At 33.9% G+C, this 22,878-nt stretch overlaps 1 protein-coding gene across 1 annotated transcript; it reads right to left on the reverse strand.

Annotated features, from left to right (window-relative positions):
* Positions 1-784: 784 nt before the first annotated feature.
* On the reverse strand, positions 785-21,652 carry LOC131149714 (uncharacterized). Its single transcript, XM_058100407.1, has 3 exons — positions 21,017-21,652; positions 20,209-20,917; positions 785-2,115 (listed from the first exon to the last, which is right to left on the reverse strand). The coding sequence occupies exons 1-3, from the start codon at positions 21,355-21,357 to the stop codon at positions 895-897; spliced, it is 2,271 nt and encodes a 756-aa protein (XP_057956390.1). The 5' UTR covers positions 21,358-21,652; the 3' UTR covers positions 785-894.
* Between the last annotated feature and the right edge of the window lie 1,226 nt (positions 21,653-22,878).

Genomic DNA, 22,878 nt, shown 5'->3' on the forward strand with positions numbered 1-22,878 from the left:
AAAATATATCAATCAGTTAGAGTCTCGTAAATTAAATAAGAATTAAAGAAATGAAATAGTTGGTTAGAATCTCATGTTGATAACGTGTTATAAAAGATGTAGAAAATAAATAGAGACGAGCCTAAAAATTTACGTGGTTCGGCTATGCCTACTTCACGGGCGGATGAGATCAAAATTTCACTATCACAGGAAAAATTACAATATGATATGGAACCAATCTTATATAAGATATCTTTATCTTCTCTTTATTCATTCTTCACTTTGTGTCTCCTATTCTCTTACTCTCATTATATGTCTACTTACATGAAAACATCAAATGTACATCCCGAATAAGAAGAGGGTACCCTTTTATAAAGCAATATGGATAGTTTAGCATTTATTGGAAGGAAAATCTAAGAGATGGAAGATGGGAGCAACACACCCTTTATTAATACAAACATATGGGACAGGTTTATGTGGGACATGAATTAGTACATATATATGGAACAAGTTTATAGTTGACATAGAGAACATCTACCTATACTTCATAACAAATGCATGTTAATTAATTTATATATAATATATACTAATAGTACATATAAATCGATTAATCGATTTAACCAAAATACTAATCAATCGGTTATTAGTTCAATTAAAAGATAAATTAGATTCAATTTAATTTCTTAATTGATAATTTTCGATAGTTTGATTAATTAACTGAATTAATCCTATTGGCTGAGAGCTAACTCCTATTAACACCTCGTGAAACAAATTCAAGCAGGTCAAGTAATTAACACATAATTTACACAATCAATCAATCAATTAATTAAACGCCAAAACATGAAAACATGTATAATATACTGCACCAATATTATGAATACATTACCTACATATTACACTTTATATATATAAATATTACCTCCTAGAACGTTTCGTCGGCCTCCCATTTTCCGGCCGCCCATTGCTATGATTATTACCATTCATCTCTCTCCCCCTCTTCAGCGGCGGTGCTGGGCTCACCGCCGCCCCCCTCTTCGGCGGCCTCCCAACACCCCTCTTCTTCCCCCTCACCACTCTCCTATTATTATTACTTTTCTCACTCACTTCCTCTGCTCTCGACGCTTTACCATTACTACTCCTCACTGCCGGGGCAGCTCTTCCGCCACCCTTCCTCATAGTCTTCTTCGCCTCCTTTCTCTCTCTCCCGTTATCATCGTCATCGCTATCGTCACCACTATCATCGTTGTCATCATCATCCTCGTTGTCGTCATTATAATTCTTATTCTTAGTCGTCATCACTTCGTTATTCTTGGACGGCGGCGACCTCTGCTTCATCCTCTTCAAGAACTCCGCCGCCCCCTGCTTTTTCTTGTTCAACGCCGCTTTATTTTCTTCTGCTTTTTTTACGCCGTCAACTTCTTCTTCTCTCTCCTCCTCAGAGGAGGAAGAGGAGCTGCTGCTTCTTTCACTTCCGCGCTTCCTGCTTACTTCTTTAGTACCGTTTTCAGTTTTCTTAATCACTGGCTTCGAAGATGTCGTAGTAGTTCTCTTACCGGAAAACGATCTTCCTCTGATCATCATCATTCTCTTCATTACCGCGCCTTTCTTCTCCTCCGGCGAAGCACCGGCAGCAGCGCTCTTCGGTTTCGCGCTGAACGTCGCCGATCCTCCTTTACTGCTACTATTACTATTAATCTTCTCTTCTCGATCTCTGTTTCTGCTGGGGGGACCAGCGGGCGTGGCTTTAATGGGCGCAGCAGCTGAGCCGCTCCGTTTACGGAACCCTACAGGGGCCGCTGCCGCTACCGGCACCGCCGCGGGGGGCGGCGAAGAGGGTTTTGGGTTTTGCTTTTGGGTGGAGGTGTGGGTGGGTTGGTGGTTCGGGTCCGGTTTGGAGGGTCGGGGGGCTCGGATGCGGTGGTTGGACATCTCTCGGAGGACCAGGGAGCGGAGCTCGCGGGAGGCGAGGTACTCGGGGGTGTTGCGACGGAAAAAGACGACGCCGTTGCCGAAGAGGAGGAGGAGGTCGCGGAAGAACCGTTGGGCGGAATCCGAGTAGGCTCCTTTCTCCAGCCTGGACCGAACCGTTCGGAGGTCCATGTGTTGCCGGATCACGTTCTTGTACCTCTCCGTTTCCTGCAAAATTATAGCATACCACAAAATCCATTCATCACTTCACAATTCAATGAATCGTTCTCTACTACTCTAAAAAAATTTTATTTATTTTATAAAAATAATTAGAGTTGAAAAATATTTCAATTTAGCTTGAATAATAATTAATATTTAATTTTAAAATGTTTTAACTAGTTATAACTTACGAGGTTAAAAAATACAATGATCGGGTATTTTAGATTATTTAAAAATGAAATAAAGAAAAAGAAATATTCTATTTTAAAATATATATATATATATATATATATATAACTTTTGTTTATTAGAATGTATAAAATTAAATAAAATTTTGCATTATTTTTTATTCAAATGCTTATAAATTTAAATTTAAAATTCATTCCGAGATATAGAATCCATTTTAACTCCTCCCACTAAGCTAAAAAAAATGGAAATATACATTTTCAATAGTATATCGTTAAATATATAATGGCAGGTATTTTCTATTTAATCAAATATAAAAAAATAATTTTATTTTTTAAAAATTTAAATAATAAAAAATAGTACTTTTTATTTTAAAATAAAAAATACCTTTTCACAACTAAACAAGTTAGTATAAAATAACTAAATAAATTCAATAAACATGAAAGAAGGTTTAAAATATTTTTAATCGTATATATCTCGAAAGGAACTCCGTTGGATAGAAAGGAGGTTCTCATAAAGTAGGGCCATTTTGGTTTTGGATAACTTTGGAAAAGCGGCACGTGGGGGGAACAATCAAAGGCATGCAGGATCTTATTGATGGCACACGTGGCAACAAAGTGACGTAGGGGAAAAAATTGCAAATACTAATTTATTTTAATATAAATTGGCACTAACTTAGACCCTAGGTGGTAGATTTAAAAATTGACAATAAGCAAATACTATAACAGTATATTTCGAAAATGACATCAATTTAGTTTGTGATATTATAGTATTGTATTTGGAACTGAGAAAAAGGAGTTTCACGTAAAAATATATAAATAAACTAATTCAAATTTGATTAAATTTTCATTGTAATACATCGTTAAGAATGTATAGGAAATAAGAAATATGAAAATTACAACTAAATCCTAATACTAAAATTACTTAGGATTGTTTAATTAAATATAGATCCTAAAGATAAATAACTAAATACAAATTAATTAATTACTAATTCGGATAAAATAATTAAAAATGCATTAAATAATTACTACACTGGACTCAACTGTGTTTCTTTAAATGGAGCCTCTAAATCACTTTGTTATTTCTAATTATTAAGTTTCCCAACTAAGAAAAACACAACTTTGTTGAGTTGAGTAAGGATCCAAGAATGTAATCACTAGAAAATGAGCCACTAAAAAAAAGAGTCAAGTCTGACCACGTCATTGTCATATGATAAGCTATAGCCTATTCCGAAAATTGAGGGGCATTTTGATTAGCACCCAATTTTGCCAAAAAGTCAGAGTATACTAGTTACCCTCGTGAAAGAGATCTCGAAAATGACAAACCCATTCTCCTTGATGTAAGGCTTGGATGTTCAATATTAAGATTTGAGTAAACATAACATGGACCTCCTTTTTTCACCCTCTATAGCACACGATGCTTCCTTTCTAATTCAAGGATGATAACACAAAAACCTTTACACCAAGTGATCTCAAAGCCACTACAAATACCACAAAGTTCAATGCATAGTTACATAGATGATATGAAAAGTGAATCCCATGATCCAATTCCCAAATCGATCTCTTAAGAGGCCACTGACATCTACAACTCCCGTATGCCATATTTCCAAGTGAGCTTATCTACATTCAACTAAATCATACCATACCCAAATAGGTCCGAGAAATCAATTTGGGACTGATTACCATATGGTTGTCATTAAGAAGCTTGGAATTGTTCTAGTCTCTGTGCAATTGTAATAAAGTTTTGATTTGTTGAGCTAAAGAGATATAAGACCCCTTGATCGCTTCCTTATTTCTAGATGTCCACCTAACCTAATAAGTGAAGATGAACTCATTCTCCTAGTTGATATAATGAGTCTGGAGATTCCTGAGAATCCAATAGTTCAAATTTATAATTTAGAAAAACTACAATTTTTTTCTAACTTAAAAATTTTATTGCAAATGAATTTGGCTTAGACAACACGAAGCGCATTAATAGTCGAATTCCATAGCCAACCTACACTGATCAAAACTTTGACTCAATCAAATGCTAATGGAAGTAAGGCTCATTTATGAGTCGTTACTATTGTGCAAATTAATGTGCGGCGGAAACAAATCGAATCAGATCATGCAATGCAGCACCTAACGATGAACAATATGGAAGCACAATCACACATAGATCATAAGGAAAGCAAATAAACAATGACACAAGAATTAACGTGGTTCGGTAATGTGCCTACGTCCACGGGAACAAGCAGTGGCTAATTTTCACTATCTTCACAAAATCAGGGTTACAACATTGTATATATGCTAACCCTATATGTACAAAGGAATTAGGAAGTTCCTCAAATACCCCTGTATCAATCCCCAGAGATTTTGCCTCTGAATCCCCAACTAACTGATCTTCCCAATTCAAAATTCAAAAACAATGCCGAACAAAAATGTCGACGCGCGGCTTTAGACTAAATGTTGACGATTTCTTCCCTAGGCTAAACCATTAACCAAGTCGTTGACTGCTTCTTCCTGCAGCCCGGCTTCTTTATTTTTCCTCAACATGTTTTCCATATGCATGTGTTCCACTCAATATGAGTCACATACTCCAACAAGCTTCACCTTAGCGAATATTCACGCCTTAGGAAAAATACAAAAACATAACCCACAGCTCCACCTAGGGCAATAGGTTGGGACGCTTCCCATCTAACAATTGGAGACAATGATCGAGTCCAAGCAATGCTCAAACTTGTCCATGGTAATAGGCTTTGTCAACATATCTGCTGCATTCTCATAAGTGTGAACTTTCTCAAGCAATAGTTCACTAGAAGCAATCAATTCCCTGATCTTGTGGAACCTCACATCTATGTGCTTGGTCCTCGCATGATACACCTAGTTCTTCGTCAAATAAGTAGCACTCTGACTATCACAATGCAGCTGAACTCCACCTTATTGAATACCAAACTCCTTGCAGCTCTATCCCCACGAATCTTCATCCTAAGAATTTTATTGGCCGCTCCTAAATCTTTCATGTCAAACTTTTTGCTCAACAAAGTTTTCAACTGATTAACCTCAATTATACTTTTTGCAGCAATCAACATGTCGTCCACATAAAGCAACATAAAAATAAGTGAACCATCATCAAGCTCTTCACATAAATGAAGCAATTATACTCACACCTCCTATAGTCAATCCGAATCATGTAAGAGTCAAAACATTTGTATCACTGCCTCGAAAACTGTTTCAATTTGTAAAGTGATTTCCTTAGTTTACAGACCAAGTGCTTCTATCTAGGTTGACTAAACCCTTCTGGATATACTATGTAAATCAGTTCCCCTAAATCACCATAAAGAAACGCTATCTTTACGTTCATGTGTCACCAACCCCAACACTGCCCTGATAGAAGTATGTCTGACCACAGGGGAGAAGATCTCATCATAATCAACTCTTTTCCTTTGTGAGAAACTCATTGCTACTAACTGAGCCTTGAACTTTTCTCCTCCTTTTTTTGATACCTCTTCTTCCTTCCTATACACTCATTTGCAACATATCACTCTCTTCCCCTATAAAAGCTCCACCAACTCCCACGTTTGGTTCTTATGCAAAGACTCCATCTCTTCCACCATAACACCTATCAATCTACTTTTGCACAGCCTCTTGAAGAGTACTAGGATCCACGTTATTAGTAATGAGTGCATAAGAAACTAGATCATCAAATCTATACCTGGGGGTGACCTGATAGTGTGTCTGGGCCTGTCTATAGCGATATTGTGATGTTGTTGGTCACCTGAGCTAGAATCCCTACATTCTGAACATTGTCATCTCCACCTTGAGTCTCTAACTCCACCTACACCACATGCTCATTGTTGCTGCAATTTTTTGGCACCTATTTCTCCTCTTGTTACTGAGTACGTTGCAACATGGCTTTCAAATCGAAAACCACATCTCTACTGATCACCACCTTGTTTGCCTTCGGATCCCACAGCTTGAACCATTTCATTCCTTCCAGATATCCCAGAAAGATGCACTGTCTAAACTTTGCATCAATCTTTGATCTCTCCTCACTAGAAACATGCACATAGGCCAGACATTCAAACACCCTCAAACCAAAGAGTTTACTGCGCTGCCTGTTCATACATTCTCTACAACTTTCCCCATTTGTTAATCTAGAAGCATGTCATATTTACTGCCTCTACCCAGAAGTTCTTTGCAAGCCCTGCATTCAACCTAATACATTGAACCCTTTCAGCAATAGTTCAGTACATCCTTTCCGTCACACCATTTTGTGGTGGTGTCTTGCGTACTGTGAAATATCTCTAAATGTAATGTTGCTCGCACAACTATATAAACCTCGAATCAATGTACTCAATACCATTGTTTGACCTAAGGCGTTTGACCTTACTTCGATCTGATTTCTATTTCAGCTTTCCACAAATCGAACTTAGCAAACGTCTATAACTTGTGTCGCATGAAGCAAACCCAGACTTTCCGTGACTAATCATCAATACAACTCACAAAGTACATATATCCTCGTGATGCTACCCTTACCAGTCCCCAAACATCTAAATGAATGTAGTCAATAATTCTCTCTGTCTTGTGTGCGGCTGTCATGAACTGCACCCAATACCTGCAACAACTCAACTTGCATGTCTTGACATCCTTCAAAAGATTTCTCTTTTGAAGTTCCATCATCCCACGCTCACCCATATGCCCTAACTGCATATGCCACAAAACAATGGTGTCTGACTCAGACTCTGCATCTGCAGCTCCACCTACAACTATGTTACCTAACAGTGTATAGATATTTTCCAGTAATCTCTACCCCTTCATCACGGTTGGAACACCCTTACTCACCTTCATTACCCCACTTGCAGAATTGTAACTAAACCTATTACAGTCTAAAGTGTCCAATGAAATCAAATTCTTCCTTAACTCCAGTATATGCCTAACATCACATCACGTTCTCACAACTAGGGGTGAGCAAACGGTCGGTTCGGTCACATTCGGTTAATTAACCGAATTAACCGAAATTTTCGATTAATGATTTCTGATAACCGAACCAACCGAACAAAGGAAGCTCACCGAACCGAACCCGACCGAATTACCTTTTCGGGTAATTCGATTAACCGAATTTAACCGAAATAATTTGAAATTAATTATTAAAAACAGAATATAATTATAACTTTTTTACTAATTTGAGCTTAATTAAGCATCTCATCTATTAATTTTATTAATAAAAAAGATATTTTGGTATTAAACTATAAGAGTAGAATCACTAGAATCATTAATTATCAATTCGGTTAATTCGGTTAACCGAATTGATAATTCATATTAACCGAACCGATAACCGATTAACCAAAAATTGGTAAAATCGTAACCGAACCGACCCTATTTCTTGACCGAACTGAACCGACCGAAATTGGTCGGTTAATTCGGGTTTCCCCGAATTATGCTCACCCCCACTCACAACACCATCATACAGTTTGATTATGATATTCCATATTCCGACAATTTTGCATGAAGCATCATTTCCCATCAGAACTAAACCAGAATTTACCAACCTATAAGTGATGAACCAATATTTGTTTGGTGTCATGTGATAGGAGCACGTCAAATATAAGATCCAAGAATCCGTGAGACGATCTGAATCGGATGAAACCAAAAGCATATCACCATCACCGCTCTCTAAGTCTCCTTCTTCCACTACATTTGCAGATTTTTATGAATCCTCTTTATTTTCTACATTCCCCCTTTTCCTTTCTGGACAATCTGATTTGATGTGCCCCTTTTCCCCACACTTAAAATGCTATACGTCCTTCCTCTTCCTAGAATTGGACCAAGTTTTATTGTTACTTTGTCCACTTCGAAACTTGCTTCTCCCACGTTCTTGGTTACCCTTCACCACAAGCCCTTCACCTTGTGAATTCTCATCGCTAGCCTTCTTTCTCTAATGAAAACCCAAAAGAGCACTCATGATATTCTTCAATTCCAGAGTTTCTTTTCCCCATGTCAGAGTCATAACCAAGTTTTCATACGTGAGACGTAGGTAAGGAATTCAGCAGCATCAACGCCTTGTCTTCATCTTCGAACTTCACATCATCCTACTTAAGATCACTAATGATCTGATTAAATACGTTGATGTGTTGATTTATATCCAAACCCTCTGACATCTTAAGTTCATACAATTTTTGCTTAAAACACAACTTGTTCGTCAATGACTTAGACATACACCGACTCTCCAATTTTAGCCAAATTGCTGCCAGCGATTCCTCAGCCATGACGTGATACATCACGTCATCAGGCAGACAAAACCTGATAGTCACCATAGTCTTTGCTTCCAATTCCTTCCAACTCATATCATCCATGTCTTCCGGCTGCCTTCCATATAATGCATTCACCATACCCTTGTAGAGACCCAGCAAAATATAATAATAAAAATAATTGAAGAAGGAGGAAATTCGATTTGGTGAAGACCAAATCGTCGACGATTTGGTGAGGGGTGCAGAAAATCGTCGACGATTTTTTTTTTACCGCGAGTTGGTAATAGGTAAAACAGTAAAAAAGGGCGGGTTAAAGCCCAAACCGTCAACAATTTTGTGAGAGGAATAGAAAACTGTCGATGGTTTTCTCTGTAGTGAGGATATGAAAGAGGATTCCGCGAGTTTCATTTCAAAAAACAAAATTTCCTTCTCTCTCTCTCTCTCTCTCTCTCTCTCTCTCTCTCTCTCTCTCTCTCTCAAACCCTACGGTCCTCTCACCCTCTCCCTTCGTTTTCAGCCCCGTTAAAGCTCAGTTTGACGATCCGGAACCACCATGAGGATCTAGGAAGGATTCTTTACAACTTAAGCGGAGCAGATTTTCAATTTGGGGTTCCGGAGCACCATTCCAAAACCAAGGTAAGTGGGGTATTTTAGAGTTTTAATGTTAATTTGGAATATTCGAAACCTAAGAAGTGTTAAATGGAAATTGTTCTGAGTTTAGTTGAATGATCTGGGATTAATGCAATTTCAAGCTTTTGAGTTATGAACGCCGAGGAGCATAGGAATTTGGGTATTTTAGCGAAATCTCAGTAAGTCAAGTAAGAAGAATAAATTATAACAATTTTTTCTGAAAATTACTGGTTAAAAAATATGAGGTATTGGAATATGATATTTTACTTGAAATTATTATAATACAAATATCAGATAAATTGTGTGGCATATGAGTAATACTGAAATGTGATGTTTCGTGATATGAAATATGATTATAGAAATATTTTCTATAATGAATGAGGAAATATGAGAATATCATATGTATTATTGAGAAATATGGAAATTCCTGAAATGAGATATATATATATATATATATATATATATATATATATATATATATATATATATATACTATTATGAGAATGGAATGGGTATTGAAAAGATGAGAAAGAAACAGAAAATGATGTGAATAGTGAAATGTGATATATACCATTATGATGAGATATGAATACTAAAATATGAATATGAAAATGTGAATATTGCAATGTAAATACTGCAATGTGAATATTGAATTATGATTACAGGAAATGTGAATATTGCAATAAAAATGTTGAAATGTGAATACTAAAATGCAAATATGAGAATGTAAATATTGTAACGTGAATACTGAAATATGAATGTGAAATGTAAATACTGGAATTGTGAATATAGAAATGTGGAAAATTGTAATATGAATATTGTAATTGTGAATATTGGAATGTAAACGAGAAAATGCAAACGATGAAATGTGGAAATAAGAACCCTGATGGACGACTATTGATATTAAGCACGGTACCAACGCTAGCGGATGAAAAGTGCAACCACACAAACTCGTGGAATGTGTAGCGTAACAGTCGAATGAGCTAGTGTGGAAGGTAACTATTGCCCCCTGGAGTCCGAACCAGGGTTAGGCAAGTCATTCATACTACAGACGAGTATATGGATTGTTTATTTTGATCTAACCGGGTAGACCAACCGTGGTTTAGAACCAACATTCGAGCCGCACAACCTCGACCAAGGGGGAAGCATGGCGTGAAGAATATCTTTAGAGCAGCACAACCTCGACCATAGGGTGAAGCATGGCGTGGGAAATATCCTTAGGGCAGCCATGAGTTACAAATGCGCATGTATTGGTTACCGAGGACACTCATGGGCTGGATTGTGAAATATGAAAATGAGAAAGAAAAGCTTAACAAAGCTATTGAAATATGAATATGAGAAATTAAAAGAGTGTGAGTTTAATAATATAAATAAATAGGGCAAAGTAAAACTTTCTGCCTGCGAGCTTATTGATTAAGGTGAGTGCCCTAATAAATATCAGTTGTAGTCGTACCCGAGTTAATCGGGCAGGGTTACAAACAATATCAAAGTAGAGAAGAGTTACATGTATAGGCGTGTAATCTCCCCTATCCTCAAGAACTTATGCTGATAAATATGAGATACATGTGAATGGGTTGAAAAATGGAAGTAAGCTTATAAAAGCTTGTATTTTATATCTATATGATTATGAGTATAATTAGTGTATTTTCTCATATGGTATTATCACTGAAATGAATATATGTTATGATATAATGAAACTCATACTGCCACACACTGTAAATAATTTATTCCGTCTTACTGAGATGTGTCTTACCCAAATATCTAAATATTTCAAGAAATTATGACAGGCTAGGAGATAGAGCTCCAAGATAGAGGGGAGATGATACCCTGATTAGACAAGGTGAGTGTTTTGAGTTAGGGATGGATGATTCCTCTAGAATTTTTGAATGATTTGTGGAAATGTGTTAGATATGTATATGTGTATGAATGTTTAATACTCTGGTTATTTGTATTTTGGATGGTATGTATATATGGACTTCTGCTGTTAGGTTTGTAATTATATGATGGACCGATTACCCGGTATCTCACTTCGGGTCAGGTTATGTTTAAATGGTGTCAGGGTTTTGATGTGGTCGATGTTGATGAATATTTATTATTTATTGAAAAAAAATGGTATGAAAATCAGGGCGTCACAGTCCTATTGCACTAACAAGTCCTTAACTCTCCTCTACCAAAGTACAAAATTTCCCAATCAATCGAACTTGACAATATTGAACTTCGCAAAAGAAATCTCATCCATTGTAACTAATTGCTCTGATACCAATTTGTTGTGCAAATTAATGTGCAGCGAAAACAAACTGAATTGGACCGTGCAATGCAACAACTAACGATGAACAATATGGAAACACAATCACACATAGATAATAAGGAAAACAAATAAATAATGACACAAGAATTAATGTGGTTTGACAATGTGCCTACGTCCAAGAAAGAAAGCGGTGACTAATTTTCACTATCTTCACAAAATCAGGATTACAACATTGTATATATGCTAACCCTATACATACAAAAGGATTAGGAAGTTCCCCAAATAACCTTGTATCAATCCCCTGACGTTTTGCCTCCGAATCCCCAACCTACTAATCTTTCCAACTAAAAATTCAAAAATAGCGCCGAACAAAACCATCGACGGTTTCAGACAAAACGTCGACGGTTTCTTCCCGATGCTAAACCATCGATTGTTTCTTCCTGCAGCCAAACTTCCTTGTTTTTCCTCAACATGCTTTCCTTGTGCATGTGTTCCACTCAAAATGAGTCATATACTCCAACAATTACTAACCTAAAAACTACACAAAACATTACACTTTATAAAGGATCCCATGACGAACTACAAATGCCACTTCTATTATGGTTTCAAATAAAACTATGCCAACTATAAGGTATGTATAAACCAAAAGGGGAAACTAACTATGCTATATTGTCTTTAACATTGTGAAAATGGGGTTGAGGACACGCTCGGATGTATTCCTGAATAGTGGATGAATGTCAATACATAGTCTACGAGTTCCAAAATCATCTCTTACAAGGACATTAGCAACTCTATTTCATCCAAATAAATATCCATAGTAAGGTTAATGCTTTACCAACTTCAAGCTACTAATCAACCTAAAAGGGGATACACATACCCAACACCTACCAAGAGCCATTTTTAATTTTATGGAAGCCTTTACAAATACCCTTCATATGGATGAAGCATTAGGAGAAATAGTGCGTTTGAACAAACTATAATCAATAAGGTATTTATCCCGAAGGACACTAACCCACAATTTGTTAAAGCCAATAACTCAAGAAGGACATCCCCAATGAAAAAAGAATTATAAACCATAGAGCAAATGTTGTCACCAACTAAGTGCTAGTAATATTTGAAAAATATAGATTGGAAGCCATCAAGTCCCACCGCATTGAAAGAAACCATGGACTTGGGAGCAAGATCTCAAAATTTTCAACTAGTCTAATTAACTTATTAGCTTCAAAAGGATCCGGAAGAGATGATTTCAAACTATGAAAAATACGAAGGGTTTGGATCGATACTGCAGAAGAGATTTAAAAAAATGAATTCCTAGAAAGATTTAAGTTACAGGACCAAAGCGCCATTGGGTCACTTCCACCACTCAATTTTATTGTTTTTCCTCCGATAAATGGTCACTATATGAAAAACCTCATACATTTATCCCTTAATTTGAGCTGCTGCGCACGAGATTTTTGCATCTTGTAAACCTCCTTCTTAAGTAGCATAGATATGTGTTCTTTTGTAAGCTCAGCTCCAAATCCAATAAGAAATTCAACTGTTGAAGAGTGAGAGTTCTTTGAACTCCTAAGATCCAAGTCAATAGATGCCGCTTACATTTATAGATATTTTCAAAAATTTTAAGATTGAAATTCTTAATAGCTTCTTTCACAGCTTTTAAGGCTTCAAAAATTGGAATATTTGCATTAGGCCAAGTCTTCTTGACAAGTTCGTCAAAATCTGAATGAAGACACTGATGAGCCTTAAAATGAAATGACATATTGGTGGATGGTAAATTGCTACAAAAGAATTGAGGAGTGGTCCAAGTGCATTATGGGTAGATGGTGGAGAGAGAACTCCTCAAATAAGACCCTTTGTTCAAGGTTGGCTAAGGTCATATTCAAGCTAATAGTAAGGAGGAAGCCCTTTCTTTTGCAGATGTGAGCCATTAAGTCCAATATCTAGCATGTAATAACTATTTATAGTATCCCTAAATCTAATAGTTCTGGATAAACAGAAGTTGCAAGTTTTTTTAACTTCATCAAGTGTAGAGTAGTCATCAAGATCCTCAATAATGATCCAATCGTGTATAAAGTTTAATTTTTAGTACATAGAGTATTACATAAATAGTATTTTGAATGTGACTTCTATTTACAATTTAGCAAGAAGAGTCCGAAGGGAAGCCCCAACGACAATCCCGTTAGCTAGTTAGCGGTTCAGGGTCCAGGGGCAATGTTCTTAAAATAAAATATTTTTTGTTGAGAGGGATACTTATCAAATTTTGTATTTTATAAAGGTTACCCTATATCCTCACATATTATTCTCGATTGACAAAAACTATTAAACACAGAAAGAGTGACTAAAAGGAATTGAGACATTCTACTTGTACTTGCAATTGAATATTGCTATCAACGACTTGATCTAACTCCAATGACGTATACAAATTGTCGAAACTCGTAAATCTTATGTTCTGTGTATTGCGATTTTTTATTTTTATTTCTTGTTTTTCTTTTATTTGTTGGTGTTGTTGCAATTTTTGCAATATATCCAACGTTGAGAATTGTGGCACTAAAACTCTTGCATTTGATCTCAAAGAACTTGACGATCTTTAGAATTCGGCTACCAACACAACTACTTCATACCACAATCAACTTTGCATCCAAAAGAGTGACATAGGTCGTTTAAAAGAATATTAACTATAATTTCTTCCTCATCCCAAAGAATCCAAATCCCTCCTCAGGAACTTCTAGCTCCGCCTCTAAATAAAAAAGAATTTGAAATGAAACACAAATTACGTTTTTTTTATTATGTAATATGTAGTCTGAACTAAAAAATCTCATAAGCCAAATATTCAGATTACATTTGATTCATAAAATATCTATTGACAAAAATAGTCATCATAATGTCATATAAGAATAGTATTACATGTTGGCATTATAAAAAAAATCCTAAATTAATATATGATTTATATTATATTTTCATTTCATTTCACTGTTTTCCTAAAATTACAAAGCTAAGGTAGTGTTCACTCTCAACCTTGAAGTTTAAAAAGAAGAACAAAAAAAAAAATCGTCGCCCGACATAAATATTCTGATATAATAGTTAGATGAATACTTTAACGGAAAGTCTAAGGTATCTATGTTTGGAAACACCTCGCCCACTAAACATGCGCCACGTGTACTATTCCACCCACAGATGCAGACCTCGGAAGTTGGCCCTCTACCCAAGAAGGAAACGAATTAAAAAAACTTATATTATCACCTTTATTATATACGCATTCATTGATAAATAAATCTACATAATTTATATCAATTAATATATAAATATAAATGATATCAAAATATATGATTCATAGAAAATTGGTGTGAGAGAGGATTATGTGAAGGACAAAATTTTAAAAACATTGAAATTTTAAATTTTATAAGCACATCAACATTTTTCAAAGAAAATGAAACAACAACAACAACAATAATAATAATAATAATAATAATAATAATAATAATAATAAAAGAGTAAAAAAAATCTAATAACAAAGGGGTTGTATGAAAACTAGAAATAAAAACTAAAAATTAGAACCAAAAATTTAAAATTTAAAATAAAAACATATTTTATTAATATTTTAAAAAATTTATGATCATTGTTGTTCTTGAATCAAATAACAATTAAAAAATATGATCATAATAAAAAATAATAATAATATGAATCAAAAATGTTCTAATAAAATAAAAATCATCATAATTATACATGATAATTGAAAATTAATAAAAATATTTTATAAATAGATTTTATTCTTTTAATTATTTAAAATTTGAGGAACATTTTTATTTTAATTATATTTTAAATTCATTAGATTGTTTTATCTTAATTTTAATTAAAAGCAAAAAATAAATAACTTAATCAAAAAAGATAATTCTGAATATTAAAAAATGATAACAGGTTATCAAAACAATTAAAAATCAAAAACTTTAGTAGGAACCTAAACAAACAAATTTTTATAATTTTTTTCTCCACTATAATAAAACAAAAACAAAAAACAAAAATGATAACAAACAAATCTTAAACTTTTATGACACCACACGATACAAAGACATTTTAAAATGTAGGATATGATATGACGCAAATACTCTAATAAATAAATACACGTAAACTTATCAATTTTTTAAACTTCTCAAAAACTACTAACATATAACTTTTAATGTAAATATCAGTAAGTTTATGATAGTTTCTAAATTATGAATTAGTTTTTGAAATTTTTATGGTTAGTATTTATGTTTACTTAATAATTAATTAATGAGCTTGTTTAATTTTTTAAAATTCAAAATTTATTATTTGGCGGAAATTCTAAGTGTATAGCTTTATTTCTAAAGTTCATCCTCTAGAAGGTTGTTATTTATTTAATATAAAACAATTCATAACAATTTTAAAAGACAGAAAAATTTATCTATTTCATTTAAGATTTTTTACATTAATAATATATTTATGTTTATTTTTCTTTTTAATCAAATAATTATTTTAGGTTCAAACTTCAAATCACTTAAAATAAATTTTTTAAATATAATTTTATCTAATTTTATTAAATTTTGCCTTTAAAAATAGTTTATACCTAACTTTTAAAAGATAAAAAATGCTTTCATTAACAACATGATTTATATCATTCATGTATTTATTGCTAGCTTATTTCATTTTTTAACTAAATGAAATTTTTTTGTTTACATTCGTATATTAAATTATCTCTATTATAAATGTAGTTTTATTTAATTTTAATTAAATTTTCTCTTAGGAATGTTATATATTACTTTTAAAGATAATGATATTTTTGTTTACAAAACATTCTACAACATTTGTTCTTTATATATAGCATAAACATAAACAGGTATATACCCTGCTAATTGATTTCATTTATGAACCAAATAAAATTTCATTATTTAGATTGGATATTTAACTTACCCAAAAATATGTTCTAAATGTAATTTATCTAATTTTTGGTTGAATCTACTATCATTTTTTATAATGTTTGTCTTACATTTAAAATTAAGGATATTTTTGCCAAAAAATAATTTGCCTTATTTGCACATTTATTTATAGTATAAATATAGATATGTATTATTTATTTTTTTGAACATAATGATTTTTTATTTTTTATTTTTACTTTTAGGTTGCAACTATAACTTCTAGAAATATTTTTTAAAAGTAATCTAATTTTGATTGAATTTACTTTTTTTTACAAATATTTTTTTAAAAGGATAGTGCAGATTTTACAACTAGTAGAGACATGCTATCTTGCACGAGACACGAAATATTACTATCAATTATCCTATCTAAAGAATCAATTGTTCAATTTAATTTAACTAATTAATTCAATTTAATAAATGCATTGTCAAAAGAGATTAATAAATAGTATCATGAATATTGAAGACCGTCATAATAAATATTTATTTTTACATAATTTGAATCATGCATTTAAGCTTATCCTAATTAGAACACAATATAATGTAATTTTATAATATATTTTATCCAAATTCACTAAAATCAAAATCTACAACTTAGGATCTAAACTCTTAAATATAAAATAAGGCTTTTCAATAAATAGATAACATATTAAGGTTGACATTATTGCATCAAGATGGTTAAACATTCATGACAACTTAAGATACATCAAAAGAGAACAAGTCAAATTATATAAAATACAAAAATAAGGATACGTTATATTCACAAAAGATATATTATAATATATAATTGTAATAAAAATTATATGTAATAACTGAGGAAAGAATCACTCATATAAAAAAAAAATACTATAAAATTTAAGCCTAATCATTTGTAGCCTACTATATATGTATTAATATAAGCTGACATATTTTAGTTTATTTTATGAATTATTAAATTCTTATTTTATGAATATTCTATTATTAAAAATAACCATACCACAAACAAAGCATAACATTGACATATTTAACTGTTCCTAAGTTTGATGATGCTTCATTGTTTTTATAGTTTCATGTAATATTACTAAAAATAATTTCAAGTATTAAATTAAAAGTCCATCTTATTCTTAATTTTATAATTAAACTTCGGCTCTATCTAATATTGGTCCATCCCAAATTAACATATTCATGATTTTACATTTATTTCAATATTTTTAAAATATTATGAATTTTGGTTGCAGGCCCCAGCTAGGATTAGATGGGATCAGATTTGACGAATGAATTAGATATGAGATAAATAAATAGAGCAGAATCATACGTGTAAAACAACATACTTAGCCATGCGTTGGGGGAGAGGAAAATAAATAAGAAAACATTGATCCAATTTAAAGCATAAAAATAAAATAAAATTTTTAAAAAGTATAAAATCAAATCATTAAACCAAAAAGTTGATTAATTATTTTTCTATTCAATATTGGCTCGCATTTCTCTGCTTTTTTTTTTTTTTCTTTTAAGTAATCAATTTGGTTATCAGTTGACCATTCAATAATAATCAACTCGAACCAATTATTTTAAATATATATATATATATATATGAATATATATCACATATTTAAATATATTTTTGTATATAATTTAAATATATTTTTTTGTAAGTGATTTGATGTAAATAAACTAATATTACTTATTTTATACAATTGAAAAACAGACGTTAATGCCATTAAAAGCATTTATAAAATCTAAGTTAAGCTTATGTAAAGTAACATCAACAATAAAAATAATATCAAATAGCCGACCGCAACAACCATTTTCATCTAGACATTTTGAGAGTAGGCGAATTTAGTGTGTGCTTAGGAAGGATGAATGGAACAAATCTTGAAACGATTATTTTTAGGGGTGTGTCTGATAAGTTAAGATTTTGTAGGATTTAACTACATGAAGTAATATTTTCATTTAATTACGTGTTTGGCCTATTATCCGTTATCTGAAAAGGACAAAATAAGTAAAATTTGTAAATTTTTCTTTTTGTTTTTTTTTTTTTGTAATATTTTATAATTTTCTTAACCTGTGTTGGCTTTGGACCAATCAAAATGAATAAAGATCTATTATTTCAAATAGAATCCAACCTATTAAATTCGACTCATAATTGATCCGCACATTAAATAAGCCGAATATGATTTAAACTTTTTTTATCCGTCTCTAAATAAGTCAGTTGATAGATTTAGGATTTTATCTTATAGATATCTACCTACCTTCTAAGAACTAATGTTCAAAGACATTGATAATCTCATACCTTCATACTTATTTGGCATCAAATCAATTAACATAAACTCTATTGGCTAAAATCTAGTCTTGCACTCTCAACTTTTACACTACTTAATATGTCTCTAGGTCTACCCTATACCCGCATTCAAACTCAAGCCTAAATATTCAATTTTCTTGTGATCAAAAACAAAAGTCTCAAATTTATACTTTAAAAATTTTATAAAAAGATTTATAATTTTATTATTAGTTATTAAATGATTAATATATTATCAAATTATAATTTTAAAAATAACTTTAGTTATTGTGATACAAAATAAATTGTTCATTAAATAATAAAAAAAATTATATTCGAGATGGAAATGCCGAATTATCCGTCATTCAGCATGTATTATCAAATTCGAACCGTCATAAATCTTCAATTTAAATGAGTAAAATATGAATTATAATATCTCACCCGATAATATGTGTAATCTATCATGGATTATCCCACCGGATGGCTTGAAAGAAATGAGCAATCAACTCTTTTTTCTGTGCTTAAAATGCTCGACCAAACCCGACTCATAAAATAAAATGTACCACTAATAAATAGTAACATATACAATTGAAAATTCAAATTGAGATTCCCACTAAATACGATGAAAATTAAGATTAAAAGTCTTTCTTTAGTGAATTAGTTAGGAATTTAAAAATAATTTCAAAAAAAAATATTATTTTTACTATTAAAAAAGAGATTCACTTTTCCTTACTCAGATTTTTAAGATTTCAAAAATATCCATATAATTACTTATAAAATTCTAAAAAATATTCATACAAATACCTATAAAAATTTTTAAAATGCTCTACAATTATTATAGATATTTTAAAATAATATGTTTTATTAAATTAATATTTTTTATTGATTTTATATTTTAATATATAAAAATAATTATTAGCAACGAATCAAAAATAACCCGAGTGTCCGGGGGAGCAAAGAGCAATAGGGAGAAGCCAAATGGTCGAAGTTTGAAGTTTGAAGTTTGACGTCGTTCTTAAAAATAACACGTGGAATGGGTCGCTCCAATAAGGGAATCCGCTCTCATCCAATCCAAAATTAAATTAAACCAAAAGAAGAAGGAAGAGGGAAGAAGAAGAAGAAAGATTAACCCATTCCTCACGAAAAGAAATTTAACCCAACCACTTTTAGATTTCCTTCGGTTCAATTTGCCCAAAATAAAGAGGTCCTAAGGCTGATGGGCCAACCTTTAGGCCTCGTATACGAGATGAATCTGTACCACTTTCGTACCTTGTACCCATTCGACCAATCAATACGTGCCACGCCGCCACCAAACGGTTGAAATTACCATTTTACCCTCCCCAGCATATACAAAGCCCCTTCTTCCTTTTTTTTTTATTTTTTATTTTTAGTATTTAATATATTCTTGTTATTTTTTTTAAATGATTAATATCAAGAGAGATGACTCCTCTCCCTCTTTATTACCTCATAATAATATGAAAAGATCCAAATTTTCCAAAAAGGAACTCTGCCAGTTCGAGGTTATGATCGCCCGTTGCCCTTCTTTCAAAATTTTGATATTATTTATTTGTTTATTAATTATTGAGTAAAGAATAATGGTTAATACTAGGGAATGAAATATGAATACCTGGCTCCGGAGCCGCCGCTCGAACGCCGAGCCGAACTTGTGCGATCGGATGATGTCGAGGAACCGAACCAACGGCTGAGATTTGACGGCGGCGTTAGGTTTTGTGGCGGGAGAAATCTCGTCAGCCTCCGGCTCCTCGCCGCCGCTGCTGCTCACCACGGCTACTCCGCCCCTACGACGCCGTTTCCCCTTCGACAAACTCGCCGAGCTCTGCATGTCGCTGCTCTGCTTTACTCCCTCTCTCCCCATCCCCACCCCTTTATACTCCGCTGCCGCCGATTCCCAGACTGAGTTCGACTCGCGGCCTCCGCCCGCCGCACCCGACGACTTTCCCTCCGATGCGGGCTCGGTGTCTTTCCCCGACGTGTTGTGGTCGCACGCGTTGAACGACCAGTCTCTGGTCTGTTTGGACCCGGTTCGAGCCGGATCCGGTTCGATTGTGGCGGTCTCGGCCGGTTCGAGATTCGCTTGCGCGTCCTCCCCGCGATTCTCACATTTCTGATTCGTGGAATTGGACTCGTCGAACGATCCGCCGTCCCGGTCGGAGTCCTCGCCGGAGACCGATTTCCCGGCGTCGGTCTCCGGCGACGATCGTCTCTTCTCCGCGTCCTCGCCGTCTTTCTGATCCTCCTTCAGATCCGGTTTTCCTTCCTCCTTCAAGCTCCGGTCCCGCTCTTCCTCCAATCTCTTCACTTTCAATTGCAGCGACCTGCACGCAAACACATCGAAACCTCTCAGATCTCAACAAAAAACCTCCAAAATACGCGCGCTCTCGCCTCAGATCTCCAACGCAAGTCGAGAATTTTACACGATCGAAACGTCGTGCCGCTGAACCTCGCGCCGCAGCTCCGCCACGCGGAGCCTCCTCAACTCGTCGACCATGTCCGCCAGCCTATCGCCGTCCATTTCTGATTCGTCGCCGCCGTCCGTAAACCTCCGTCTGAGGTCGTAGTACTTGCGCCTGCAGTTCTGAGGACTGAACACCTGAAGGTTCGAACTCCGGTTCCGAACTTCCGTGGAGATTGAGTCCCAGCTCTTCGTCCCGTGCCGGTTCACGGCGCAGGCTAGCAACAGCTCCTCCAGCGTCCCCCACGCCTCCTGATCGTCCTTCCTCGTACCATCGCTCTCTCTCGCCATCTTCTCTCTCATACTCCGCTTCTCCCTCTCATCAAATATTATATAGGGATTAGGGTTTTTGGCTCTTTCTGTTCATTCGTTCGTTCGTCCTCCTTTATATGCGTTTTTTCGCTTTTTTTCGAGCTCTCTTCTTCGCGGTTCGGATAGTTATAAAATGGGTGATGGGTTTGATCTTGAACTCACGCCATCTCATGTGGTTTTTCTCACTTCCATTTCCCATTTCCAGAGCTGCCACTTTCATTTCTCAAAATGACGATCTTGCCCCAGCAGTCCACGCTTGTATCAGCTGCTTCGGACCGCTTGTACTCCAGGTTTTATGGGAAATAAGAAGGTACTTTTTCCTAATTTTGTGAAAAAATTAACCTTTGAGGCAGCGTTTGGCATAGCCTTTTTCATGAACTTGAATGAAAGACGATGGTACAGTCCACGTGGTATGATAAATTGATAACCAACTTCGATTTCATTGCTTAAGCCTAACGACGATTTGGTGTAAGCCGATCGGACGGTTCAGATTGAGCCCCTACGTAGTCCCGTGGTCTTCGCCGCACTGGATTGCGTTTGCTTCCCCCCAAGCACAACCTTCCCGTTTTTCCCCCAAATAATTTTGGTAGCTGTTTTAGGTTGTGCCTCAATACACTATTATGCTCAATGGAATGGAGCACATTTTTTAATTAAAATATTGACTATTATTCTTTAGCAAATAAATATTGCGGTATTTCCTTAAAAAATTCAAAAATACTTTCTACAATGTTCATTGCTAAACTTATTTCTTTTTCAATATTTTTCTTTAATTTTTAACGTAATGATGTAATTAAAAATGGACTGATATTTAACTTTTTATTCTTGATAAATAATTTTTACAAAAAAAACAATGCTTAATAATTATAAACTAATTGGATTTAATTATATCTAAAAATGATTATCTCACTTGCAAGATGCAAACAACATAAATCAATCGATTTGTAAAATTATTCATACTGAAATTATTATTTATGCACTTTAAGACAAAAATACTTACCTCGAGTCTGATGAAAAAGGTGCTAAATTTTCTTTACATTCAACAAGAGATGTAGGTCTCTCTTTATGCTTCAAAACCAAACAAATATTTCTTCAAGTTTAAAATGGAAGTCTTCCTTCAAATCTTAGAGTTTCCACTTACCTCGTATTTAAACAATAAAAAAAAAAAAAAAGACAAATGACATTTCCCTTGAAATTTTGTAGAACAACAATAACTTCTCATAAAATTTCAAGAATTTTAAGGATACTTCCAAATATTTTTTAAAAAGACACAACTCTCCCCTTGTATTTTGTAAAATGATAAGCTATTTTAAGGAATGTCTATATTTCTTTGGCAAGCCTCATGAGAGATCTGTGTCATTTTTGAAACCTTAGAAGAGGTCTATATCATTTCTAAAATCTCAGAGAAGGTCTGTGTCATTTCTGAAACCTCAGGGAGGTCTTTGTCTTATTGTCAAACCTTTGAAATGTATGTGTCATTTGCCCAAAAGAAGAAGCGAGTGTAATTTCGAGAGA

The sequence above is a fragment of the Malania oleifera genome, chromosome 2, assembly GCF_029873635.1.
Source record: "Malania oleifera isolate guangnan ecotype guangnan chromosome 2, ASM2987363v1, whole genome shotgun sequence".
Lineage (NCBI taxonomy): Eukaryota > Viridiplantae > Streptophyta > Magnoliopsida > Santalales > Ximeniaceae > Malania > Malania oleifera.